Here is a 26,234-nt window from a genome sequence, read left to right as displayed (position 1 = left end):
TATCGCGAACAAAAGGAAAATAAGATTTTTCTCGCTCGAGTATCTTCGATCCAAGGTTTTGCCTCTTTTTGTATTTCGAAACCACGCGAGAAAAATGGGAAATTTTATAATGGAAGAGAAGAATTTTTCTTAAGCACTTTAATAATTATCCACAATTATTTATTGTTAAGTGGTTTTTTAAATTTAAAATAACCTACGTGCTTCATCTCCAACTAATCTACTAATCTTAAGCATTGCAGCATTTCGGTTACTTATCTAACTATTATTTTCTTATATGGTCAATTTTTAAGATTTATGAAATTTAAAACAAATATTCTAAGAATTCAAAGTGACTTATAATAGATATATTTAGTTTGGTGAACTACGAGAAAATTGATATTAGAGAGAGCAGTAGCATCACTGAGGGGGGCTGGGGGGATGCAAAGATTGCGAACCGTACTAGGTGTCACCTTCAGATGGGGCTGCTCTTTAATTTTATTAATGATATGTTATGAATTAGTAAGTATATGGTCCAGGGAGTCACTCCATGAGCTACCACACCCATGAATAATTTTAGATTAGGTAATGGATGGAAAACGTTATTTTAGGTTCGAGAATAGTTTGAAATGTAACTTTCAATCGAGAATTGGGTTTTGGTATTTTCGGCAATTGGCGGGAATGGAGAATATGTTGTGTTAAATGGATTGGGAATGGTTGGAAGTGGGAATGGTAAGATTGTGATTTTCGGGAATTGGCGGGAATGGTGAATATGTGGTATCAAATGGATTGGGAATGGTTAGAAGCGGGAATGGTGAATATGTGGTATCAAATGGATTGGGAATGGTTAGAAGTGGGAATGGTGAATATGTGGTATCAAATGGATTGGGAATGGTTAGAAGTGGGAATGGTAAGATTGTGATTTTCAGGAATTGGCGGGAATGGAGAATATGTTATGTAAAATGAAAAGGGAGTGATTGTTAGACAAATATTTAAACTTCAATTAAATTTCAATTAATATTTTTCCAACGGTAATGGGCGGTAATGGCAACTTTTCCGCGTTAAATGCATCTCCCTAAAATAAACTAACTAACTTTTCTATTTATTTTCCACGGTAAACCAATTGAGCTCTCGAAAGGAACATAACAAAACTGCCTTCGAAACCACCAAAGACGATCAAATTCAAATATATTACGGTGAAAGCAAACTCTGAACGGCCACTATAAGCGATCGCGAGAGAGCAGGAAGAGGCTACCCGAACAAGAATTCAACAGACACGTGTTCCGGGAAAATAACGAAGGATTTTTGGGCCCACACAACATCCACGCGAGGCGAAATGATACACCGAAAAGTAGAAGTTGTTAAGAGCGGACAAATGAAAAAGAGACGCGGCCCGGGAACGAAAAAAAAAAGATGGAAGTAGAAAGAATGAGTGAGAAGAAAGTTAACACGGCAGAGAGTGTGTAAGGCGACAAACAAGCGAGTAGTTTCTCGGGACGAAAAATCATTAATCTCTCTCTCGTAGCTCTCCTCATCGCGTTGGATAGTGCGCTATGGGAGTCGCCTCTCTCCGTACTTCGAGGCCATCGCGATGCCGAGAACAGAGAGGTGTCCCTTTTACATCCCCGTCTCGTTCTCTTTCAGGGTTCTCATCATCATCCGGCGTCAAGGTTACAGCGAAAAGCGGCGCCAATTTCTGAATTAGCAGTGTGTTCAAATGAAAAAGATACGAATCGTAATACGTGTAACATTAAAACAAGTTGAGGTAGCTAAAACAACGGTACGTCGCTTTCAATTCTAGACGCTTTTACAAGGAGATAACCCGAGGTGTTTATTTCCGAAATTCCGATTTTGTTCAAAGTCGGGCGTAAATAGAACTATATGAGATATGAAATTTCCGAGACGTTGCACTACCCATTCAATTTGCCATGACAAACGAAAATGTTTTGGACCACTAAACAAAAATAAGAATTTTTCCTTATTTTTATGTTACAATTTTAGCCCAAAAATGTTCCAATTAACCCATTTCGTGATTTCGTAGGTAGGATCCTATAAAACCGAGATAATCCTATGCTTTTTTTAAATGGAGATTTTTTTGTTTGAAGTGGTCAAAAACATTTTCGGTTACCATGGCAAATCGAATGGGTAGCGCAACGTCTCCTTTTGGGAAATTTCATATCTCATATAGGTTTACATTACGACCAACTTTAAGCAAAATCGGCAATAAACCACTCGGGTACTCTCCTTGTAAGATCAGTGCCGTATTAACCCAGTAGGGGTCCTTGGCTTCGAACTTATTTGGGCCCCTCGACACGCCCTTCCCCTCGTGATGCGGGGAGTCCTGTCTTCGTGGCTCCCTAGACACTGTCAGAGATAGGACTAAGGTTCCGAAATCAATGACTACAAGCTCGTCATTAAAGATATACATAGACACCTTTACTTCGAAAACGGGGTCAAAGATCTTTTATCGATTCCCCATCGTAACTCATCTATTAAAAAAGAATGTTAGCTCGCTCTTTGAACTCTGGACGAAAAGAATGGAGTGTAATGGTCATTTGCATTCGCACGAAAGAAGCTGATGATAGCCTATGATCATTTTGATTTCGCACGAAAGAAGCTGATTGTAGTTTAATGATCATTTTGATTTCGCACGAAAGAAGCTGATGATAGCCTATGATCATTTTGAATTCGCACGAAAGAAGCTGATGATAGCCTATGATCATTTTGAATTCGCACGAAAGAAGCTGATGAATCTATGACCTTTTTCATTCGCACGAAAGAAGCTGATAATAGTATGACCATTTGCATTCGCACGATAGAAGCCGATGATAGTCTATGACCATTTGCATTCGCACGAAAGAAGCCGATAATAGTCTATGACCATTTGCATTCGCACGAAAGAATCTGATAATAGTCTATGATCATTTGCATTCGCACGGAAGAAGCTGATGCTAGTCTATGACCATTTGCATTCGCACGAAAGAATCTGATAATAGTCTATGATCATTTGCATTCGCACGGAAGAAGCTGATGCTAGTCTATGACCATTTGCATTCGCACGAAAGAAGCTGATGCTACTCTATGACCATTTGCATTCGCACGAAAGAAGCTGATGCTAGTCTATGACCATTTGCATTCGCACGAAAGAATCTGATAATAGTCTATGATCATTTGCATTCGCACGGAAGAAGCTGATGCTAGTCTATGACCATTTGCATTCGCACGAAAGAAGCTGATGCTACTCTATGACCATTTGCATTCGCACGAAAGAAGCTGATGCTAGTCTATGACCATTTGCATTCGCACGAAAGAATCTGATAATAGTCTATGATCATTTGCATTCGCACGGAAGAAGCTGATGCTAGTCTATGACCATTTGCATTCGCACGAAAGAAGCTGATGCTACTCTATGACCATTTGCATTCGCACGAAAGAAGCTGATGCTAGTCTATGACCATTTGCATTCGCACGAAAGAAGCTGATGCTAGTCTATGACCATTTGCATTCGCACGAAAGAAGCTGATGCTAGTCTATGACCATTTGCATTCGCACGATAGAAGCTGATGGTAGTTTAATGGTCATTTGCATTCACACGATAGAAGCTGATGATAGCCTATGATCATTTTGATTTCGCACGAAAGAAGCTGATGGTAGTTTAATGATCATTTTGATTTCGCACGAAAGAAGCTGATGATAGCCTATGATCATTTTGAATTCGCACGAAAGAAGCTGATGATAGCCTATGATCATTTTGAATTCGCACGAAAGAAGCTGATGAATCTATGACCTTTTTCATTCGCACGAAAGAAGCTGATAATAGTATGACCATTTGCATTCGCACGATAGAAGCCGATGATAGTCTATGACCATTTGCATTCGCACGAAAGAAGCCGATAATAGTCTATGACCATTTGCATTCGCACGAAAGAATCTGATAATAGTCTATGATCATTTGCATTCGCACGGAAGAAGCTGATGCTAGTCTATGACCATTTGCATTCGCACGAAAGAATCTGATAATAGTCTATGATCATTTGCATTCGCACGGAAGAAGCTGATGCTAGTCTATGACCATTTGCATTCGCACGAAAGAAGCTGATGCTAGTCTATGACCATTTGCATTCGCACGAAAGAAGCTGATGCTAGTCTATGACCATTTGCATTCGCACGAAAGAAGCTGATGCTAGTCTATGACCATTTGCATTCGCACGAAAGAAGCTGATGCTAGTCTATGACCATTTGCATTCGCACGAAAGAAGCTGATAGTCTATGACCATTTGCATTCGCACGAAAGAAGCTGATGCTAGTCTATGACCATTTGCATTCGCACGAAAGAAGCTGATGCTAGTCTATGACCATTTGCATTCGCACGAAAGAAGCTGATGCTAGTCTATGACCATTTGCATTCGCACGAAAGAAGCTGATGCTAGTCTATGACCATTTGCATTCGCACGAAAGAAGCTGATGCTAGTCTATGACCATTTGCATTCGCACGAAAGAAGCTGATGCTAGTCTATGACCATTTGCATTCGCACGAAAGAAGCTGATGCTAGTCTATGACCATTTGCATTCGCACGAAAGAAGCTGATGCTAGTCTATGACCATTTGCATTCGCACGAAAGAAGCTGATGCTAGTCTATGACCATTTGCATTCGCACGAAAGAAGCTGATGCTAGTCTATGACCATTTGCATTCGCACGAAAGAAGCTGATGCTAGTCTATGACCATTTGCATTCGCACGAAAGAAGCTGATGCTAGTCTATGACCATTTGCATTCGCACGAAAGAAGCTGATGCTAGTCTATGACCATTTGCATTCGCACGAAAGAAGCTGATGCTAGTCTATGACCATTTGCATTCGCACGAAAGAAGCTGATGCTAGTCTATGACCATTTGCATTCGCACAGAAAAAATTGGACATCCACCCATGGCGATTCGTTAGTGCAGTTGGCTTTGTTTCAAATGAAACCAAATGCATGGTGGGTTTCAGCGGCGGACGATACTAACGCGTAGATATACTCGCATACCGAAAAGCGAATGGACGTCGAAAATAGCCCCAATCTCCAGCCGATCTTCCTGGCTTTTATTCTTGGTCCTTTAATCTTGGTATTGATATACTACTTGCTTGCATCAAGTAGAAATAACTACGCTTTTGGTCTTATACTCAAAAAGCACACGGTCTTATATTCTAAGAGCAGATAATGCTTTATTTTAAAGAACCAATAGGAAGCCTTAATTCCAGTGGGATATAAATTTGAACATTGAATTCCAGTGGGATACAAATTTGAACATTGAATTCCAGTGGGATACAAATTTGAACATTGAATTCCAGTGGGATACAAATTTGAACATTGAATTCCAGTGGGATACAAATTTGAACATTGAATTCCAGTGGGATACAAATTCGAACATTGAATTCCAGTGGGATACAAATTCGAACATTGAATTCCAGTGGGATACAAATTCGAACATTGAATTCCAGTGGGATACAAATTCGAACATTGAATTCCAGTGGGATACAAATTTGAACATTGAATTCCAGTGGGATACAAATTTGAACATTGAATTCCAGTGGGATACAAATTCGAACATTGAATTCCAGTGGGATACAAATTTGAACATTGAATTCCAGTGGGATACAAATTTGAACATTGAATTCCAGTGGGATACAAATTTGAACATTGAATTCCAGTGGGATACAAATTTGAACATTGAATTCCAGTGGGATACAAATTTGAACATTGAATTCCAGTGGGATACAAATTTGAACATTGAATTCCAGTGGGATACAAATTCGAACATTGAATTCCAGTGGGATACAAATTTGAACATTGAATTCCAGTGGGATACAAATTTGAACATTGAATTCCAGTGGGATACAAATTTGAACATTGAATTCCAGTGGGATACAAATTTGAACATTGAATTCCAGTGGGATACAAATTTGAACATTGAATTCCAGTGGGATACAAATTTGAACATTGAATTCCAGTGGGATACAAATTTGAACATTGAATTCCAGTGGGATACAAATTTGAACATTGAATTCCAGTGGGATACAAATTCGAACATTGAATTCCAGTGGGATACAAATTTGAACATTGAATTCCAGTGGGATACAAATTTGAACATTGAATTCCAGTGGGATACAAATTTGAACATTGAATTCCAGTGGGATACAAATTTGAACATTGAATTCCAGTGGGATACAAATTTGAACATTGAATTCCAGTGGGATACAAATTTGAACATTGAATTCCAGTGGGATACAAATTCGAACATTGAATTCCAGTGGGATACAAATTTGAACATTGAATTCCAGTGGGATACAAATTTGAACATTGAATTCCAGTGGGATACAAATTCGAACATTGAATTCCAGTGGGATACAAATTCGAACATTGAATTCCAGTGGGATACAAATTCGAACATTGAATTCCAGTGGGATACAAATTTGAACATTGAATTCCAGTGGGATACAAATTTGAACATTGAATTCCAGTGGGATACAAATTCGAACATTGAATTCCAGTGGGATACAAATTCGAACATTGAATTCCAGTGGGATACAAATTTGAACATTGAATTCCAGTGGGATACAAATTTGAACATTGAATTCCAGTGGGATACAAATTTGAACATTGAATTCCAGTGGGATACAAATTCGAACATTGAATTCCAGTGGGATACAAATTCGAACATTGAATTCCAGTGGGATACAAATTTGAACATTGAATTCCAGTGGGATACAAATTTGAACATTGAATTCCAGTGGGATACAAATTTGAACATTGAATTCCAGTGGGATACAAATTTGAACATTGAATTCCAGTGGGATACAAATTTGAACATTGAATTCCAGTGGGATACAAATTCGAACATTGAATTCCAGTGGGATACAAATTCGAACATTGAATTCCAGTGGGATACAAATTCGAACATTGAATTCCAGTGGGATACAAATTCGAACATTGAATTCCAGTGGGATACAAATTCGAACATTGAATTCCAGTGGGATACAAATTCGAACATTGAATTCCAGTGGGATACAAATTCGAACATTGAATTCCAGTGGGATACAAATTCGAACATTGAATTCCAGAGGTATACAAATTCGAACATTGAATTCCAGAGGTATACAAATTCGAACATTGAATTCCAGAGGTATACAAATTCGAACATTGAATTCCAGAGGTATACAAATTCGAACATTGAATTCCAGAGGTATACAAATTCGAACAATGGATTAAGTCTAGGATTATCAAAAGTCTAACGTTTAAAATTATATAGAAATGATTAAAAAAATAATATATCCCATAGACCTAATGGTAATTGTCGAAATGACCTTTCACGTCAAGTAACAAATGTCATTAAAATCATTACTCAGATGAAACGTCATCCGTGACGTAAACGAGCCAGGGAACAAATGGGGACGTGTCCTCCAAACAATTTAATAGCCCACACCACTTAACTATCGCGCGGAGGAAAAGCGGAAGTTTCATTAAAAAAACTAACACGACGATCCACCAGCGAACATTTAGGCGCAAACTGAACCCAACGCGCGTCTTCGAAAAGAAGCGTCAACAAAATGTATCGAGAGACGCGTACCGTCGATCGGTGTCGCCCTCTCTGAGCAAGTGACGGCTATAATTAATCCATTTGTAGCGGTCATTAAGTTTGCTAGAAAGCCTACAGAGTTTAGCACTTAGTCGGCGAGAGATACCCCAACGCCAGCTTCGCGGCTATAAAAACTAGACTAGAACGAGCTCCTGTTTTTCGAGAGCGAAAACTCATAAAAAGAGCCACTCCTCTATATCGCTCGGCACTCTGAGCCGCTCCAAGCTCGTAATACCACTCACCTACCCCCGAAGAGAGCTAAAAAACCCGCTCCCCAAATTGACAGTTCCCTCAACGAGGAAAGGGGGGAAATAAAAAGGCCTTAATGCAACAGTGACTAGAGCGTTTCATTTTTTAATCAACGTTATAAAAAAGTATCGCGGATAACGAAATTCTCCATTTATTATAAATGTAATTATTGCACCGAATTATGGCTTTTTAAAATAAAGTCTCCTGGGAGATACATTCACCCTAAACACCGAAGTTCAGTTAGTATAACACTTCTACAGGGGCATTTAATAAATTTGGCCTACTTTTATATGTTATTACCGTGGTTGTTTACAAAACCAAAAGAAGGACATTTAATAAATAAATAATGGGAGCTTAACTTCACCCTGAACACCAAAGCGTTGCGGTTGGAATATTTCTACAGGCGTTTGATCTATTTTGATCTACTTTAAAACCTGGAATTTATACAACGTTCAAGGTTGTTATACGGCTAGTTAAATACAGATCTGTATCTATAAGAGTTTGATTGTAAAGAATTTTTCATTTAAAATCCATGATTTTTCATTTGAAATTCGCTAGAAATATAATCTTCAGAGACCATTTTTGTATTATTTCATGGAGTTGACTCACATTTATGCTATTACCATTAAAAAGGTTATAACCATTTACTTTATTAAACTTACAAAAAAGACTGGTTACAATCGATTTCAAAGTTTGTATGAAATAGGAAAATTTTTCTGTTAAAAATAAATTATCAGAGATATAAGGAATCTTTACCCCAGGACCAAAGTAAATAAAACTTAAAGAATTTAAAATTTTCTTTCATATTTTAGAGAGTATAAAGCCCACTCAAAACCTTTTTATAACAGAAAATATTTAAAATCAAACTCCCACAGATTAAGTTTTTTCGATAGTAAAATGAGAAGATTATCTACCATTGGCAATTATATCTAGTCATTTTCCGAAGAAAACCGTATATAAAACAAATCAATTGATTTTAAAAATTTATATTTGCTTACTAATTTATGCCAGGTTAAAACCTATTTTCCTTGGGCTAGATAATAAATAAATTTATTTATTTATTTCGGTTAATTTTAGGTATTATTGAAAACCTATATACATTTAATAATAAGCTAGACTAGGCTAATACCCAAGGCACCACCTTAGGCCTAAATCATCAAGCGACTTTTAAAGCCATTAATTTAGGTGACCGGGTTACAATTAGAGATCGGCGGAACAAATAAATTAACCGGAAAAATTTCGATTAATCATAAAAATTTTGGTTAACTGTTTATTTATGAACATTTTATACGAATAAACAACGATTTAACATGCAAAAATAGTGGTTTTTTTCTGATATTTTTTTTAATAATTGTCGGTTATGAATAAAAATAAATAATTGGATAATTTCTTATTCAAACGCCGATCTCTAGTTACAATACATTGGAGGGTGATGGCAAGACCTTGATTCCACGCGAGCCAACAATTCCAAACACTAACTATTACCGTTAACCTCAACAAGGGGAAGCCGAAGAGCTCGGGGGAAAACCCCTTAAATCAGTGGGGAAAGAACCTGTAAACTCAACGCGGAAGGAGTTATTCCGAGTTTTCACCCAGTGCCACAAGCTGGGATCGAACCCGGTTCTTCTTGCTGTAACTGTTATTTAATTTTACGCAATACCCTCATACGGAAACAGTTGGAATATCTTTTTTGAACAATAGGGGAATTTTTCATACCCGTATCGTCTTTACAAACGATAACCCTTCTGAATTTTGACAGATATAGACCACGCTATGGGGGTGGAATAAAAACTGCGGGTCGGCGGCGAAAGGGGGAACTGCATTTCTCATTTTGAGAAGAAACAGAGAACGTCTTTAAAAAGTAATACATCTCGACGACTCCACTTTCTCCATTCCCCCATTTTGGATATTACTATTTGGTTTCCTTTCTCTCCGGCCTCCATTCGACCAAACAAACAATCATTCAAGAGTGTTTGTGTTTCCCCTATTCTCGCTCTTCTCTCTTGACAATTTGATTCCCCGGAAGTGAAACCGTAAAAAGTTGGGGAAGCCAATATGGGCGAAAGGTCGCGTCAACAAAGCGTCGAGGAGGGCTTATTCGTCGCGTGACACCCCGGTTAATTTGGAACTCTATTGAAACGGGATGCATTATTTACCTTTCTGGTTGCGTTCTTCGTCCTCCAGCTCTAATTTCCTCATGGCCAAATCGTCCTCGATGGCCGCGTTATCTGCGGAAGACAAAGACGCTCATTTAAACACTTTTAAGATATTAATTTTTCGGCTTCAAATTGGAAGATAAGGATAGAGTAAGTTTCATACATAATTTAATTAGATTTACGGTGCCTAACTTAAGAACTATAATGGCCTACAGATAAGCGACGATATTTTGACAAGGTCATGTATAAAACATTTAGGTGTTGATTTGAGTTTAAGGAATATCCTGACATTAACTATTATAACAATATACAATATGATCAATATATTTCGATCATTCTTTTATGTTGTGGGTTTGCATTGAAAAGTTGGCCGTTGGAAGAATTTGAAAAGTATTGGTCAGTTGGAAGAATTTGAAAAGTATTGGTCAGTTGGAAGAATTTGAAAAGTATTGGTCAGTTGGAAGAATTTGAAAAGTATTGGTCAGTTGGAAGAATTTGAAAAGTATTGGTCAGTTGGAAGAATTTGAAAACCATTGGTCAGTTGGAAGAATTTGAAAACCATTTGTCAGTTGGAAGAATTTGAAAACCATTTGTCAGTTGGAAGAACTTGAAAACCATTTGTCAGTTGGAAGAACTTTAAAACCATTTGTCAGTTGGAAGAACTTTAAAACCATTTGTCAGTTGGAAGAACTTTAAAACCATTTGTCAGTTGGAAGAACTTGAAAACCATTTGTCAGTTGGAAGAACTTGAAAACCATTTGTCAGTTGGAAGAACTTGAAAACTATTTGTCAGTTGGAAGAACTTGAAAACTATTTGTCAGTTGGAAGAACTTGAAAACCATTTGTCAGTTGGAAGAACTTGAAAACCATTTGTCAGTTGGAAGAACTTGAAAACTATTTGTCAGTTGGAAGAACTTGAAAACTATTTGTCAGTTGGAAGAACTTGAAAACTATTTGTCAGTTGGAAGAACTTGAAAACTATTTGTCAGTTGGAAGAACTTGAAAACTATTTGTCAGTTGGAAGAACTTGAAAACTATTTGTCAGTTGGAAGAATTTGAAAAGTATTTGTCAGGTGGAAGAATTTGAAAATTATTTTTCAGGTGGAAAAATGTGAAAAATATTTATCAGCTGAAAGGATTAGAAAAAAATTTGTCAGGTGGAAAATTTGGAAAAATATTTGTTAGCTGGAAAAATTTGAAAAATATTTGTCAGATGGAAGATTTTGAATAAATATTTGTCAGATGGAAGATTTTGAATAAATATTTGTCAGATGGAAGATTTTGAAAAGAATTTGCATTGGTATTCACCCAACATATTCTAAACAACAAAGTATCGACGAAGTGATGGTCTGACCCAAGTTGTTGCTTGGCATTTGGTGTTTAAAATTAAAAGCAAAAGGTAGGGCCTTGCACTCATTTTCATACTATCAGCATTATACGAATCACTCCTAAGTCAGCCAGTCTTATTCAAATTAGATTTAGATCATCATCATTATATTGGCTAAAATATCCAAGTAATAATTCCGTTGCGTCATCCCGAGTCAAACTCGACTCTTCAAGCGCGATCAATATTTAGACAACGCGAAAAACGAAACGAGAGCTAAGCATCTCCACACGCTACCCCTCCCGGCCGCTAAGTAATATCAATCTCCGGTGACAGACTTAAAAAGAACGTTGAACTCCATCGAGAACAATAGGAGTTCTCGTAATATATAACTGAACTTCTCGCGACCAAATAAAAAAACTGAAGCTAAAAGAAGGGACCGGAAGTCCAGTCCGAAATAACAGAGTCGGCGGATGCCACCCCGAGAATACTTCCGGGAGGCTGGACGTCAAAAATGAGTGGCTACCGTTCCTTTTTTGTGGAGGGATTTTTATAGTGACTCTTAACGGGCCCTAGGGTCAATATATCGTTTGGCCAAATCTCTTTTTGGGAGGGGATAAATCTGCTCCCGGCGAATCTTCTTAATCCAATGGCGAGCCATTACGGCCTCCAGTGGCCAAAGCTGATAGTTTGGAAGTCGACTAGATGAGTTTATATAAGCCATAAAAATGGCTGTTATTGGGGAGCATCGGAAATAAGCGCGCGAGGATTTTCTGGACGGAAGACTAACTAAGACTAAGTCAGATAAATTGAATAACCACCACTTTCCTTAGAAAGAAATTATTTCCCATTACCTGTTTATAGTGAAAATTTCCAATGAAATTCAAAGGTAAGTTATTATTACATAATTCCCTGGAATCGTGGACAAACTACTGCGGACATTTTTTATTACGCTATATGCACGATATTTAATTTTACCGTCGCCATCTGGTGTTAGCGAAGAAATACAAATTCGGGGAACAGTACACGAGGACAGTTTTTGTTAGAGGTAACTAGTCCCGTGGTAGCAATTGTCTATGGTTTTCCATCTTAAAAGATGACGCTTTGGAAATGACGAGATTTAAGTTTTCATTATGAAAAATACTTTTCTGGCACACTTATGAGTTAATTGTGATATAACGCTGTAGTTTCGTTAATACTACGTTCAGGAAATTTAATTAAAAATCTAAATCTAATGGTCACGACGATATTGCTATTGAAACCATAAAAAAATTAAGCTTGTATATCTCTAACCCATGATCTTATATTATTAATTTATCGTTAACCACTGGTACTTTACCGAATATCTTTAAAAGAGCTATAATTATTCCATTGTATAAATCGGGTAATAAAGCCGACATAGAAAATTACCGGCCAAGTAATAATATTTGAAAAAGCCATAAAAAACAGCTGACGGAATTTCTAGAAAGTTCCAACTACCTATCTAAAAACCAATTTGGCTTTAGGAAAGGTTTGAGCACGAACAATGCTATATCAGAAGTAACTGAAACGCTATATAGGGCTGTTGATAAAAACATAAAGTTAATTGGAATTTTTCTTGATTTAAAGAAAGCTTTCGATACAGTTTCACATAGTAAGCTTATTGAAAAACTCGAAAGAGCTGGTATTCGTGGTATTACCTTAAGCTGGTTTAGAAGCTATCTGCGTGGAAGAGATACCGTCGTAAAAATTAATAATGTCATAAGTGAACCCCGCGATATAAATTTTGGTATTCCTCAAGGTACGATTATAGGACCTATTTTGTTTTTAATTTATATAAATGATTTATGTAATATGGAACTTGATGGAAAACTTGTATCATTTGCGGACGACACTGCATTATTGGTTCAGGGGAGGACTTGGCTAGAAACTTCTACTAAAGCTCAAAAAATGCTGAACCTAGTCAGTAATAACCTTAAAGACGATTTATTAACACTAAACATTAATAAAACTAAGTATATTTGCTTTTCTTCGAGAATCGAAAAAGATACACCCATGGAATTAAATATTCACACAGAAAGTTGCCTTGGAAATTTAAATAATTGTACGATTGATTGCTTGAGCCTGGAGAAAGTGAGCAAGATTAAATACTTGGGGGTAGTAATCGACGAGAACCTAAAATGGAAGGATCAAGTTACTAATGTAATCAATAAAATTAGAATATAAGATTCGGGAAATCCGTAACTTTCTACAACTGGGTTGGCTTAAAATAATTTACTATGCTTTAGTCCATTCAATCTTGTCGTATGGAATAATCGGCTGGGGAGGAACTTATCAAATGATAACCGATCCTTTAGAAATAATGCAAAAAAAAATAATACGTATATGCCTAAGAAAAAAACAAACCTACCCAAGTCGTCTGCTCTTCGAAGAATTTAAAGTGCTCTCTCTCAAACAAATATATGCCAAAGAAATCTTGCTATACACCTTCAACCACAGGCAATCAATGGAACCAAGTAAAGCTTATAACACCAGATTTGTGGTAGATGGCAACTTATTGCCGTCAAAACCTTCAAAAACTATTGGGCAAAAACATGCGTATTACTTAGGACCCAAATTATATAACTTTCTTGACCAAAATGTAAAAATAATTAGCAACTTTAAAATATATAAATCCAAAATAGTCACGTGGCTGTTAGAAATTGGTTATACTCGATTAAAAAACTTTCTATCAAATTAAAAAAAATAAATAAATAAATAAAAATGCGCGAAACTCCTAAATTACTAACTCTAATGGAGCCCTCTACTTGATGTAATTAATTGATTTTTATGTTTGTAAACTAACTCGGATTATGGCATATAAGAACGTCCCTGCCACGCACGAGCGTTATGCTCATGTGGCAAAGGGACGATGTGTTATTTTTGTACGCTACAATGTAAAACTACAATTCGCATCAATAAATTATTATTATTATTATTATTATTATTATATTGCGGAACAGATGGGTTTCATTTTTACGATATCGCCGATACGAATAGTAGATAAAACGAATATTAAATACAGCGCACGTACTACAGACGATCCTATTTCATTCGTATTATACCTCGGGGCGTGACTAAAAATAGCCCAAAATTGCCCCAATAAAAAAGAAAAAATGAGAATGGCTGGAAGACACTATGGAAAAAAACACGTATCGTGTTCACGCATTAAGGACAATAACAGCGCCGAGCGAGGGCGCGCGGGTTGAGGACACTTACGAAGCCGAGCGAGGGCGCGCGGGTTGAGGACACTTACGAAGCCGAGCGAGGGCGCGCGGGTTGAGGACAATAACAGCGCCAAGTGAGGGCGCGCGGGTTGAAGACAATAACAGCGCCAAGTGAGGGCGCGCGGGTTGAGGACACTTACGAAGCCGAGCGAGGGTGCGCGGGTTGAGGACAATAAAGGCGGATGCACACATAGCCTTCGCGCGTGAAATTTCGCTAGCAAATCGCGTCGCGTGACTTAAATAGAATGGAAGTCATGGCGAAAATTCGCAGGCAAAATCGCTTGCGAACCGTATGTGTAACAGCGCCGAGCGAGGGCGTGCGGGTTAAGGACACTTACGAAACCGAGCGAGGGCGCGCGGTTTAAGGACAATAACAGCGCCGACGGAGGGCGCGCGGGTTGAGGACACTTACGAAGCCGAGGGAAGGCGTGCGGGTTAAGGACACTTACGAAGCCGAGGGAAGGCGCGCGGGTTAAGGACAATAACAGCGCCGACGTAGGGCGCGCTGGTTGAGGACACTTACGAAGCCGAGCGAGGGCGCGCGGGTTGAGGACACTTACGAAGCCGAGCGAGGGCACGCGGGTTGAGGACAATAACAGCGCCGACGGAGGGCGCGCGGGTTGAGGACACTTACGAAGCCGAGGGAAGGCGCGCGGGTTGAGGACACTTACGAAGCCGAGCGAGGGCGCGCGGGTTGAGGACACTTACGAAGCCGAGGGAAGGCGCGCGGGTTAAGGACACTTACGAAGCCGAGGGAAGGCGTGCGGGTTAAGGACACTTACGAAGCCGAGGGAAGGCGCGCGGGTTGAGGACACTTACGAAGCCGAGCGAGGGCGCGCGGGTTGAGGACACTTACGAAGCCGAGCGAGGGCGCGCGGGTTGAGGACAATTAGAACGCCGAGTGAGGGCGCTCACATTGTTCAGTGGGGCGAGACGAGCCGGAGAGGCAGAATAGGGTGCTAACTTACGTAAGAAGCTCGTCGCCGGATCGTTGAACCCGGCGAGCAGCGCCACACAAAATATGACATTAGTCTTCGGCGCGGCCCCCCACTTCCCTTCTCGCTTACGAGATGGGCGCTGTTCGCGGAGAGAGAGAATTTGTGGGGGGCACGCGAAAGGGGCAATATCAACGTATGAGGTCTTTTCTCCGCAGACGACATAACCTCCCACTCTAAGCACGTATAGTCGCCTGTAGTTCTTTTTTTGTCGGGGCTACGTTCTCAATATTACCGATAATATCGAAATGAAAGAACGAGCCGATAAAACAAGAATATTTCCCTCGCGAACATACGCCGCTTCGATCTCGAATCTTCATCCGATTCACTTTCCCACTGGCCGCGCGAAAGTTGGACCCAAGTACGCTGATTGGGCCTTAAACTTCGGTGACCAGGCAGTGGCGTGGACAGGATTTTGGGATTGGGGGATTGAAAAATAGCTCGTACAACGGTACAACCCCCCCCCCCTGGTTAACCCTTCGTTACAAGGGCAAATTTTACTATTATTTTTAACAGATGGAATAGTTTTATTATTGTAATTAATATTTAAAATTACTGGAATTCAATAGCATGCAAAATGTTAAAATTATCTAGTTGAGGAATTTGGTGTGTCAGTATTTTAGTTATTTAAAATGGGCTAGGGTAATTAAAATACTTTGAATTTCAAAATTTCGAAAACACCGAGCTGAATGGCTAAAGCCCCGAATAGAAATATTTAAACTTGCCGTTTGCCGTACCAAAACCAGAACAATTCTAAAATCAGGAATTCAAAGCGTGACGCGTGATTCTGGATCAAAGAAACCTGCCAAATCAAAACGAGAACCGTATGAAAATTTCAGAAGTCTAATAAGGCTTCTCGAAATCAGCGATGGGAGAACATTACGCAAATCTAATCAATAAACAACCACACCTCATATAGATAAGAATGGAAAAGGAATGAGAGCAAGGAGCCAAGGAAATGGCCATTGCCGGAAAGAGTGGCATCGGGTTGGGATGATTTTCCATCGAAGCGGGGCTGTTTGGGAACGCGATATTCTTCCGATGGACGTATCGGTGAAAGGGACTGAAACTCGTGGTTACGAAATATCAATTTCATTAGATTGGGGACGAAAATAGGAACCCCTTTGGCCCCCATCCGTTTTTTTTGAGGCGCAAATTACGCGAGGCGCCGGAGAACTAGCCGTAGCGCTGATACGGGGTGAGCTATCCAAGAGCGATCGACGACTCTTGATGGATTTTTATGGCTTTCTGTTCGACGGAGACGCGCCCTGGCGGTGAGCTTGAAAAGGGAGACCAGTAATATATGGGCGAGCGACTGGTCTCGGGCAATGCCACTAGACTCGAGACGACGCCCCAACCCGATACTTTCGATAGAGCCTTAAGCGGCGTTAACTGCACCCCTTCCAAATGCCTTTCTTCCTATTACCCGCTGACACCCCGCCGCGCGTATAAACAGACTACAAAAGGGAACCGCCAAAAAAGGAAAGTTACCCCTTTAAAAATAAATTCGAGATTTTTCTCTCTATATATATATCCAGGTTTTTGGGAGGCGAGCCCGGTTGGCCGGATAAAAAATTTCGATAAGGAGTTTTCCTTCTTTAAATTCGACCTTTTCGTTCGCTATATATCTACCAATTTAAAGACTGAATGAAACGCCATAAACGTAAAACATCGGAACACGTTTCCTTTTATATTATTTTCTATCTCTCTCTCTGTGTGTATGGAACTCTCTTACACCTTCGAGTCGATGGGAAAACGTGGGATGCAGATACAAGACGAGAATCCCAAACAAGGAATAACATTTGAAAAAAGAATTCGCCATTGCTTCAAACTCTCTTCAATGCGGAGGAAAATCAGCGCCTTATTCATTCGTTTATTGTCTCGCGTCGGGGCATATTTATGCTCATTTTACAAACACCTTTAAGACAGTTATTTAATATTAATAGTATTAAAATTGTTATAACATTAATTCGAAATATTAATACGTATAAATTATCATATAATAAAATAATGATATTACAATATTATTAGTATTAGTATTAGTATTATTATAATTATAATAACTTATAACAATATTAATTAAGTTATAGTATAATATTATAATAATATTATACTATAACATTAATAATTAAATAATATAATATAGTATTACTATAATATAATTTATAACATTAATAATTAAATTATAATATAATAGTATTGCTATAATTTATAACATTAATAATTAAGTAATAATATAATATTACAATATAGTTTATAAAAATAATTAATAATATATTATAATATAAGTATTAATATTAATAATTAAGTAACAATAAAATATTATAAATTAAGTAATATAATATAATATAATTAATATTTAAGTAATATAATATAATATAATTAATATTTAAGTAATATAATATTATAATAATATAATTATTAAATTAATAATTAAGTAATATTATAATATTATAATATAATTATTAATATTAATGTTTTATTAAATTAAGTAATATAATATTATAATATTAATAAGTAATATAATATTATTATAATATAATTAATAAAATTAATAAGTAATATAATATTATTATAATATAATTAATAAAATTAATAAGTAATATAATATTATTATAATATAATTAATAAAATTAATAATTAATTAAATAACTAACAATAACAACAATATTATTAAAATATTTGGAAAACGAATATTAGTCGTAAAACGGGCAACATGGAGAATATAGGGAGGATCCGCGGCGGTAATTAGAGGTTTGAAAAGCTTTTGGGTCGGGCGCGGTGCTGCTTACACTCGTAAAAACATTCCTGGCGCATACGACTGGCGAATTAGGAGGTCTAACATTATTCGTCGCTACATTTACGGCGAAGGAATGAGTGGAATATTCGTTGCGCGCTGGCAAATTAAAAAGTCGACAACGGCAAAAAGGCTTAGTCAGACCGAGAGATAAATGTGACAATTAACGAGATGAAGACGACTGGCTAATTTCCGTCGGGGTCGCCGAGAAAACAGCCCTAGAATTAGCTTTTAATTGTTAGGTAGGCGACTGACGTTCAAATGTCAGTTTCCGGTATGTTAAAAGGCGCAATTTTTGGCTGAGTTTCTTTTTTCGTTTTCCTTTACATCATCTCGAGTGTCGTAAGCGGAGTACTACTTTCTTCTACGGCGTATTTTCTCCATTCGAATCCCTCCGCCGTAGCTCAAACCACCGCTGTCATTTACCACTTTAGGGGGACCTTAGTTAGCGAGGCTAGAGACTGTTGAAATTGAACGAGAAAGCGGTACTAGTCTCAACGCCCATTATTAGTTACATTTGGGGCTCTAGCGCGGTTACACAGAGATGGTATAAGAACGTATTTAGATTACCGAGAACGTACGAGTCTGTCTTCCAAGTCGGCTACTAGCAAAGAGCTCTCAATTTTGCCAATTGTATATATCTTTACCTTTCGATTGTATAATTAAATACCGAAAGTTCAATATAGCTTGTAATTTAGTTGAAATTTATTGATGTTTTTGTTGTTACAAAATATAAAGAAATTAACGATATAATAGACGTTTCAATAAATAATCCTCCAAGGAAATCGCCAAGAAGTAATAATTTTGAAAGCCAGGACCTGCAATACACTGTTTATATAGTGCTTGTTAAAATAATGGACATTTTTCCCTTTTACAAGCGTTCCCTTTTAACCAGGTAGCTTTTTTGACAAATTAAGGCTTGGCAAAAACAACCTTCTGAATGTAGCTACTACGTCACAACTAACTTTGGTATTATTACGAGCGCGCGCTTAGGGCGCGAGAAACCTCGGATTTTCACGTGCACGTGCGAACCGCGCGTGTCAAAACTATTCAAATAAAGCTTTGGCATCGTGACGTAAGAGTAGAATAAAAACAATGTCCGCCAGCGTAGCTGAATTTGTAAAAATAACTATTAATTAATCAATAGGTTAATTGGGCTTAACTCTAGGAGCCCGACGGCGCATTAATCAATAGGTCAAAGCTAGGAGTAACAAACACAAGGAGAACGTAGCTAGCGTTTAAACACGCTAACGCAGTGTTGTGTACAAATTTCATTGGACGAACCTATACGCCGAACTTTTCCTTGGGGAGGGGGTAAGACAATTTCGGAATTTTCCCCTTCCGACGGCAACAGGCGCTTAAGCGTCTAACCAATGAAAAATGTACGCATGAAAATGTGTGGGGTGCTGTGTTTGTTGCTCCTAGGTTAAAGGGACGCGTAAAATAAACATTTGCCCGATGGTATTTGGTGTGCGCGTGTCCAGGGCCCGGGTGGTAATTAATCCGTTACTAATAATAAAGATAAAAATATTTAATACATTCTAAATTATTTTAAAAATAACATTTAAAACAAGACCCTTAAAGATGGCTATCTAGTAAGTCTTGTTTCCGTTAACGGGTCGACTCTTACGTTCTCAGTAACCTAAATACGTTATTGGCAGGATCGAATACTGGCTGAGAAGGAAAGAGATATTTCCTACGAACGAAGCAAGGTCATTGCCACGAAGAAACGACACAGCCTAAAGAGACTTATTTGGGCACATCAAGAAGCCGACGGAAGAGGATGACAAGTAGGAAACAAAAAAGATATACTTTTTCTTAAGTAGACAATTAGAATCGTACGAGCTGGATGCTGACGGGTAAATAAGATCTCATTTATATACTATAATATGATGGATTGATTTAACCCACTTTGGGTAACGTTAAGTTGTCAACTTCTTGAAAAATGCGTTTTCCGACTTTTATATAGTTGATGTTAGGTATTAAGATAAATATAGTTATTGTACGTTTTGTTGTTCGGGACGTCGTAATTATTGTAAATACACTTTATCAAGTTATCTTCCTCCAGAAGGAGCTCTAATTTAAGGCGTGACCCAAAATTGGAAAAACGATGGACTACAGATGTGTCGGACTGTTATCTCTGAATTGTTACGTTTGTCGCGTAAGAGCCAAGGTTTTCCAACTATCTCATTAATTACTTTTCACAGATTGCACAATGCCCTAATTAATGTAAAATAAGCACACGTTAACTACCAAATAAATTTAAATGTTCTAAAATATTTATTTTCGTTTGGTTGTCAATCTGAATCACTATATGAAATCAACGCCATTTATTTTAAGCGCGAATACCCTACCCGCAGAGCCACCAAGTGGAGGACGCAAAAACTAACTTGCCTAGATTAATACGTGCGCTTCTGGCACGAGCAACTAATCGTGGTGGCCTAGTCGCGATGGTTACAGGCCGTCTCTATTGGGATGAGGTTGTTCGTCAAAGTTTCATTACAACCACTTCGTAATTTTCAACGCGGTTTTCACTCAAAAATTACGTTTTTCGTTGACTAAATTAGTAGCTTTCTCGAGGGTGTGTGTTCGTGGCCATGGTAACGCGATTAGGTCGGCCATGACATTAAGATGCCCATGGTGGTCACGTGATTATTTCGCAGGATGGGGTTGGGGTTCTGCTTAGTGATCTGTGACGTATCAAGGTCGGGTTTAGCTACGACGTATGCCTACGATGTTACGAGCAAGCTAAGAATACGTTCATGCTACTAAAGCTTGGCACTCCCTTTAAACGGTTTCTTCGAAAACATTGTTTCCATAGAAACTATTATATAGAAATATATCTAAGATAAGTTTCGGCTAAAATCGAATACGAAAATGGTTTAAAAAGGAGATTGATGAAATCATTGACGCATGCTATACTAAAGCTTGGCACTCCCTTTAAACGGTTTCTTCGAAAAAGTTGCCATGGAAACTAAGCTATAACTAACTATATTATATAGAAATATATCTAAGGTAAATCTCGGCTAAAATCGAATACGAAAATTGTTTAAAAAGGAGATTGGTGAAATCATAGACTCGTGCTACTAAAGCTTGGCGCTCCCTTTAAAGGGAATATAACCTCAAGTCGTTTTTTATGTTTTTTATGCTTTTTTATGTAAGCAATTTTGGCGGGAAGTCACTAAACAGCGCCAAAAATATGTTAAGTCATAGGCGGGAGCGGGAAATATTCGAAGTTTGGTGTTCCACACCTAAAACCTGAGGTTATATTCCCTTTAAACGGTTTCTTCAAATATATCTAAAATCGAATACGAAAATAGATTGGTGAAATCATTGACGGAACCCTATATTTTAGTGCAAAAAGTAGACCCATTTTCGCCTTACCACGAGCTTTCTATACCAAAAAGAGAAAAGGTTATAAATTCTTCGAAATGGGAAACTTCATTATTTCTTAGCGAAAGTACGTCGCATTTAGAGCAACAGGAAAAAGGAAAAAAAAAAGCACGTAAACGACAAAAATCGTAGAAATATATGACTGGCTCTATCTCGAAAAAACCCGCGAATTTGGTGGACATAAAGAAAAATCCAGTTTTCTTTCTGAAAGAAAAATTTCGTCGGTAGAGGGAGCACGCGCAGAGGGGGGGGGGGAGGCGGGGGACAAAACGTAAACAAATAAAAGGACCCAAAAAACGAAAGTCTGAAGTCGTCCCAGAAGTTGAGAAGTTTAAAGATTTAGAATCGGTTGAGAAGTATTAAAAGGGTTGTCGACCCATTTCCACTCGCTCGCGACACCCTCGCCCCGCTTGACAGCGACATAAGTTAGGCGCGCTAAGCCGCGTTTTTGCTCGACGCTCGAAGGTAAAAGTGGCAAGGAAAAGTCGGAAACGTTTCAACTCCGAACGATACTGGCCAGAAGGACGATTTCCTTTAGAACGCGGCATCGACACTCGAGACACGGAGGCGGGAAATTGGGGACGAGAGGCTGTAAACAACGGGAACGAAACAGAACCGCCAAGTTCATAATAAAGTTGCGCTATACTGGCGTATTGAAGAGTTCAAAAGGGTCAAAGGCTTATTACGATAAATTAATCCGCAACGATTCGCTATACGAGGCTGACCAAGATTGGATTTCAACTGTGGCACTGTTTAGAATTTGAGAGACTTTTGAATTTCGGATATTTGACCATGGACAGTAAATTAAGAGGACAGGTTTTCGATACCCTTCCACAGTGCATTTTATTTCTCCCCGCGTATCAATCAGCTCGAGAGACTCCGAGGGAGTCTTGCAAGGTCGTTTGTACCACGTGATCTTAAAATTTCAAAATGGCAATCCTATGCGGTTGATATTGTTACGTACTTTTTTGCGCTTTATATTTTAGTAATTTTTAATTTTGGTTTTTTAATTCAATAAAAACTATCAACTGATATTTAGTATATCATATTTAATCTATAAAAACGTGAAAAAATACCTTTTGGCATAAAAATGTACTTCGTGTTTATCTTTTTTCTTTTTTTCGAACAGTATCGTCCACTCTTAGCGATACTTGGTTTTTTTTTTCAAATAACCTTGGACGACTCCTTTAGTGTGATTGATTTACGGGGGCTAAAAACCAGGCTTTTTACCGAACCTCTAAAATCTACTATCCATGATTTGACTGGAAAAATTCCACAATGTGATTTTTTCAAACGATTGTAAAGTGGTAGGCACAGCCGCTATTTTATAGAGAACCGACTATGGAAATAATATCTTTATGAAAATTAATGCGCTAGCACCATTTGGGCGTGCGCAAAGCCGGAAATAGAAAAACTCCTTAACTGCCCACACTCAGAAACCAAATCTAGTTCCATTTTGAAAATCGGATTTGAACTTTTAAAGTTATTGAAGAAATAGTGACAAAAACATTAAAATTAACCCTAATTTCATTTTATCGCTCTTGTTTCACATAAAAATAAAATTAGGGTTATTTTAATGTTTTTTTACATTTTTTTTGAGTGGTTTTGCTATTTCCAGCTTTGCTCACACCCGAATGGTGCTAGCGCATTATTTTTCACTAATATTATTTTCGTGAAGGTATTCTTTCCAAAAAGCCCCAGTCGGTTCTCTACATAAATTAGAAACTAAATGGTAGCCCAGAGAAAATAGCTAGAAACGTTTGTGGTTAACAGGATAATTGTTATTGCTACGGAAAATATTTCTCGAACGCCGGCTACAGCTACTCATCCAATTTCATGACTTTACTCTCTAAATATAGCGTTATGATGCTGGGTTAAACGTTCTTCGATAAAAGCTAAAGAAGAAATATGAAAAATAAATACGACTGGTACTAAAAATGCCCATGTTTCTTTATACAGAAACGTAATAAAATAAAAATCTATATTAAGTCTCCAACTTAACCGATAAGACTTCTTTATTAAATTTATACACACTTGTCACAAACATATACATATATATATCAGAGAAGAGTTCAAACCCTACGCAACGTCCTATTCTATATAGACACTAGATTCAGAAACACGTCGGTAAGGCAAAGAGAATCACAGTTTCGACGCTGTCGGAAGTGAAGGAACCAAAAAACTAATATAAAGTGCAGCCTGCCAAACTTTTGAAATGTATTTAATGAAAAGGGAAAGGTTTTCGTGGATTTTTCTCTTCCCGCGACTTCGAAAGTTCTCTATTTGTAGATTCAAACCGCGCTACTTCGAAGTAGGCTTATATTTTAAATGTAGATATTAAGGAAGGCTTACAGTCAAACTTACCTTGTCCTGGGCAGGTTTTGCAGCAACGTTGCGGCAATAGTACCGGACTGTCGCAAGTTGGCTTGGGACATATGTTTTTGATGTTCTCGCAACGGGTTTTAGCCACTATTCTCTTCTTCCTGGGGGTCTGCAATCACACAAAAATAATTTTTATTCAAATCTCAAACGCAGACTTTAGGAATATAAACTTCAGCATTATTCAAACTTAAAATATTTAAAGACAATAGGCGCTTGAATAAAACCATATGTAACATAATCACTCATAAGTATGCCATAAAAGAATTTTCTTTAATGAAACCTTGTTTACGGGATATGATGCAAATCACGTCATTTCCGACTCCGCGACGGAAAACGCGTCATCAGCTTTAGTGCTGGGAAACGAAAATTAGTGAAGTATTTTTCGCGCGTTTCTAATTTTAACAAAAAGTAACTGAGCCAAAACTGAAATAGTAAACTTAACCAACTCTAACCTAACCTAACCTAACCTAACATAAACATGGATCTTCGATAGTACATACCTTATAAATAAAATACCAAATCACCCCGCCAATTGGGCTACATTTTAAAATTCTTTCGGTCGAATGGGATTCGGTCGAATGGGATTCGGTCGAATGGGATTCGGTCGAATGGGATTCGGTCGAATGGGATTCGGTCGAATGGGATTCGGTCGAATGGGATTCGGTCGAATGGGATTCGGTCGAATGGGATTCGGTCGAATGGGATTCGGTCGAATGGGATTCGGTCGAATGAGATTCGGTCGAATGAGATTCGGTCGAATGAGATTCGGTCGAATGAGATTCGGTCGAATGAGATTCGGTCGAATGAGATTCGGTCGAATGAGATTCGGTCGAATGAGATTCGGTCGAATGAGATTTAGGTCGAATGGGATTTAGGTCGAATGGGATTTCGGTCGAATGGGATTTCGGTCGAATGGGATTTAGGTCGAATGAGATTTAGGTCGAATGGGATTTAGGTCGAATGGGATTTAGGTCGAATGGGATTTAGGTCGAATGAGATTTAGGTCGAATGGGATTTAGGTCGAATGAGATTTAGGTCGAATGAGATTTAGGTCGAATGAGATTTAGGTCGAATGAGATTTAGGTCGAATGAGATTTAGGTCGAATGGGATTTAGGTCGAATGAGATTTAGGTCGAATGGGATTTAGGTCGAATGGGATTTAGGTCGAATGGGATTTAGGTCGAATGGGATTTAGGTCGAATGGGATTTAGGTCGAATGGGATTTAGGTCGAATGGGATTTAGGTCGAATGGGATTTAGGTCGAATGGGATTTAGGTCGAATGGGATTTAGGTCGAATGGGATTTAGGTCGAATGGGATTTCGGTCGAATGGGATTTCGGTCGAATGGGATTTCGGTCGAATGGGAATAAACGTTTTCTGTATGGATTGCTCTCTAGTTTCGAGCGTAAATTATACATAAGGATGATATATAACCATTTAGATACATATTGACACTAGCCAGATAAACACGTGGGACAAATATACTGACTGAGTAGTATACACGCATTTAATCATATATATTAAAGCCTCAATGTAATTCGCGACGAGCTTTATAAGCTGCAATAGTTCGTCATCAAGGAGAGTAAATGAACGTTAATCATGTCTAATTATATATACTTTAGGTTTGAATATATTGCAGACAATTTAAACTACATCCATCTGCATTTAGGCGTTATAGGTATGGTCGTAGCTATTTGCGTGTAAAAACTAGATAGCTGCATTTTACGCAGATAACTTAAAAATTTGCGCTCAATCACGATGAAAAAATTCCATTCCCGCGGGAAAAACATATTCCCATCTCATTCCCGTTCAAATTATTTGTTTTCCAACAATTCCCATTCCATCTGACAAATTTTATCATTCCCACCCATTTCCGTTTAAAAAATCCATTCCCATTCCAATTTCGTTCCAATTATTGGATTTCCCATCTGAAAAAATTTCACATTCCCGCCCATTCCCATCCCCATCCCCATCCCATATCCGTTCAAATTATACGTTGTCCAACCATGCCCATTCCATCTGACATAAAATTTCTCATTCCCGTGGAAAATTTCCATTCCAATTCCATTTCCGTTCAAATTATATGTTTCCCAACTATTCC

General features: G+C 38.1%; 1 protein-coding gene across 3 annotated transcripts in view; it reads right to left on the bottom strand.

Annotated features, from left to right (window-relative positions):
- The window catches only part of LOC149925079 (dorsal-ventral patterning protein Sog-like), a 193,349-nt gene that overhangs the window by 79,291 nt on the left and 87,824 nt on the right, over positions 1-26,234 (bottom strand). For 2 of the 3 annotated variants that reach the window (XM_090160406.1, XM_090160407.1), the window contains exons 3-4: positions 24,104-24,242; positions 9,998-10,069 (exon numbers count right to left, since the gene is read on the bottom strand). In XM_090160406.1, the coding sequence (XP_090016532.1) occupies positions 9,998-10,069; positions 24,104-24,242 (211 nt within the window). The remainder of the gene's footprint in view (positions 1-9,997; positions 10,070-24,103; positions 24,243-26,234) is intronic. The other variant, XM_090160408.1, reaches the window with a different exon arrangement.

The sequence above is a fragment of the Leiobunum rupestre genome, chromosome 10 (assembly GCF_980474605.1).
Source record: "Leiobunum rupestre chromosome 10, qqLeiRupe1.1.hap1, whole genome shotgun sequence".
Classification (NCBI taxonomy): Eukaryota; Metazoa; Arthropoda; class Arachnida; order Opiliones; family Sclerosomatidae; genus Leiobunum; species Leiobunum rupestre.
This window is presented reverse-complemented; position numbering and strand designations above follow the sequence as displayed.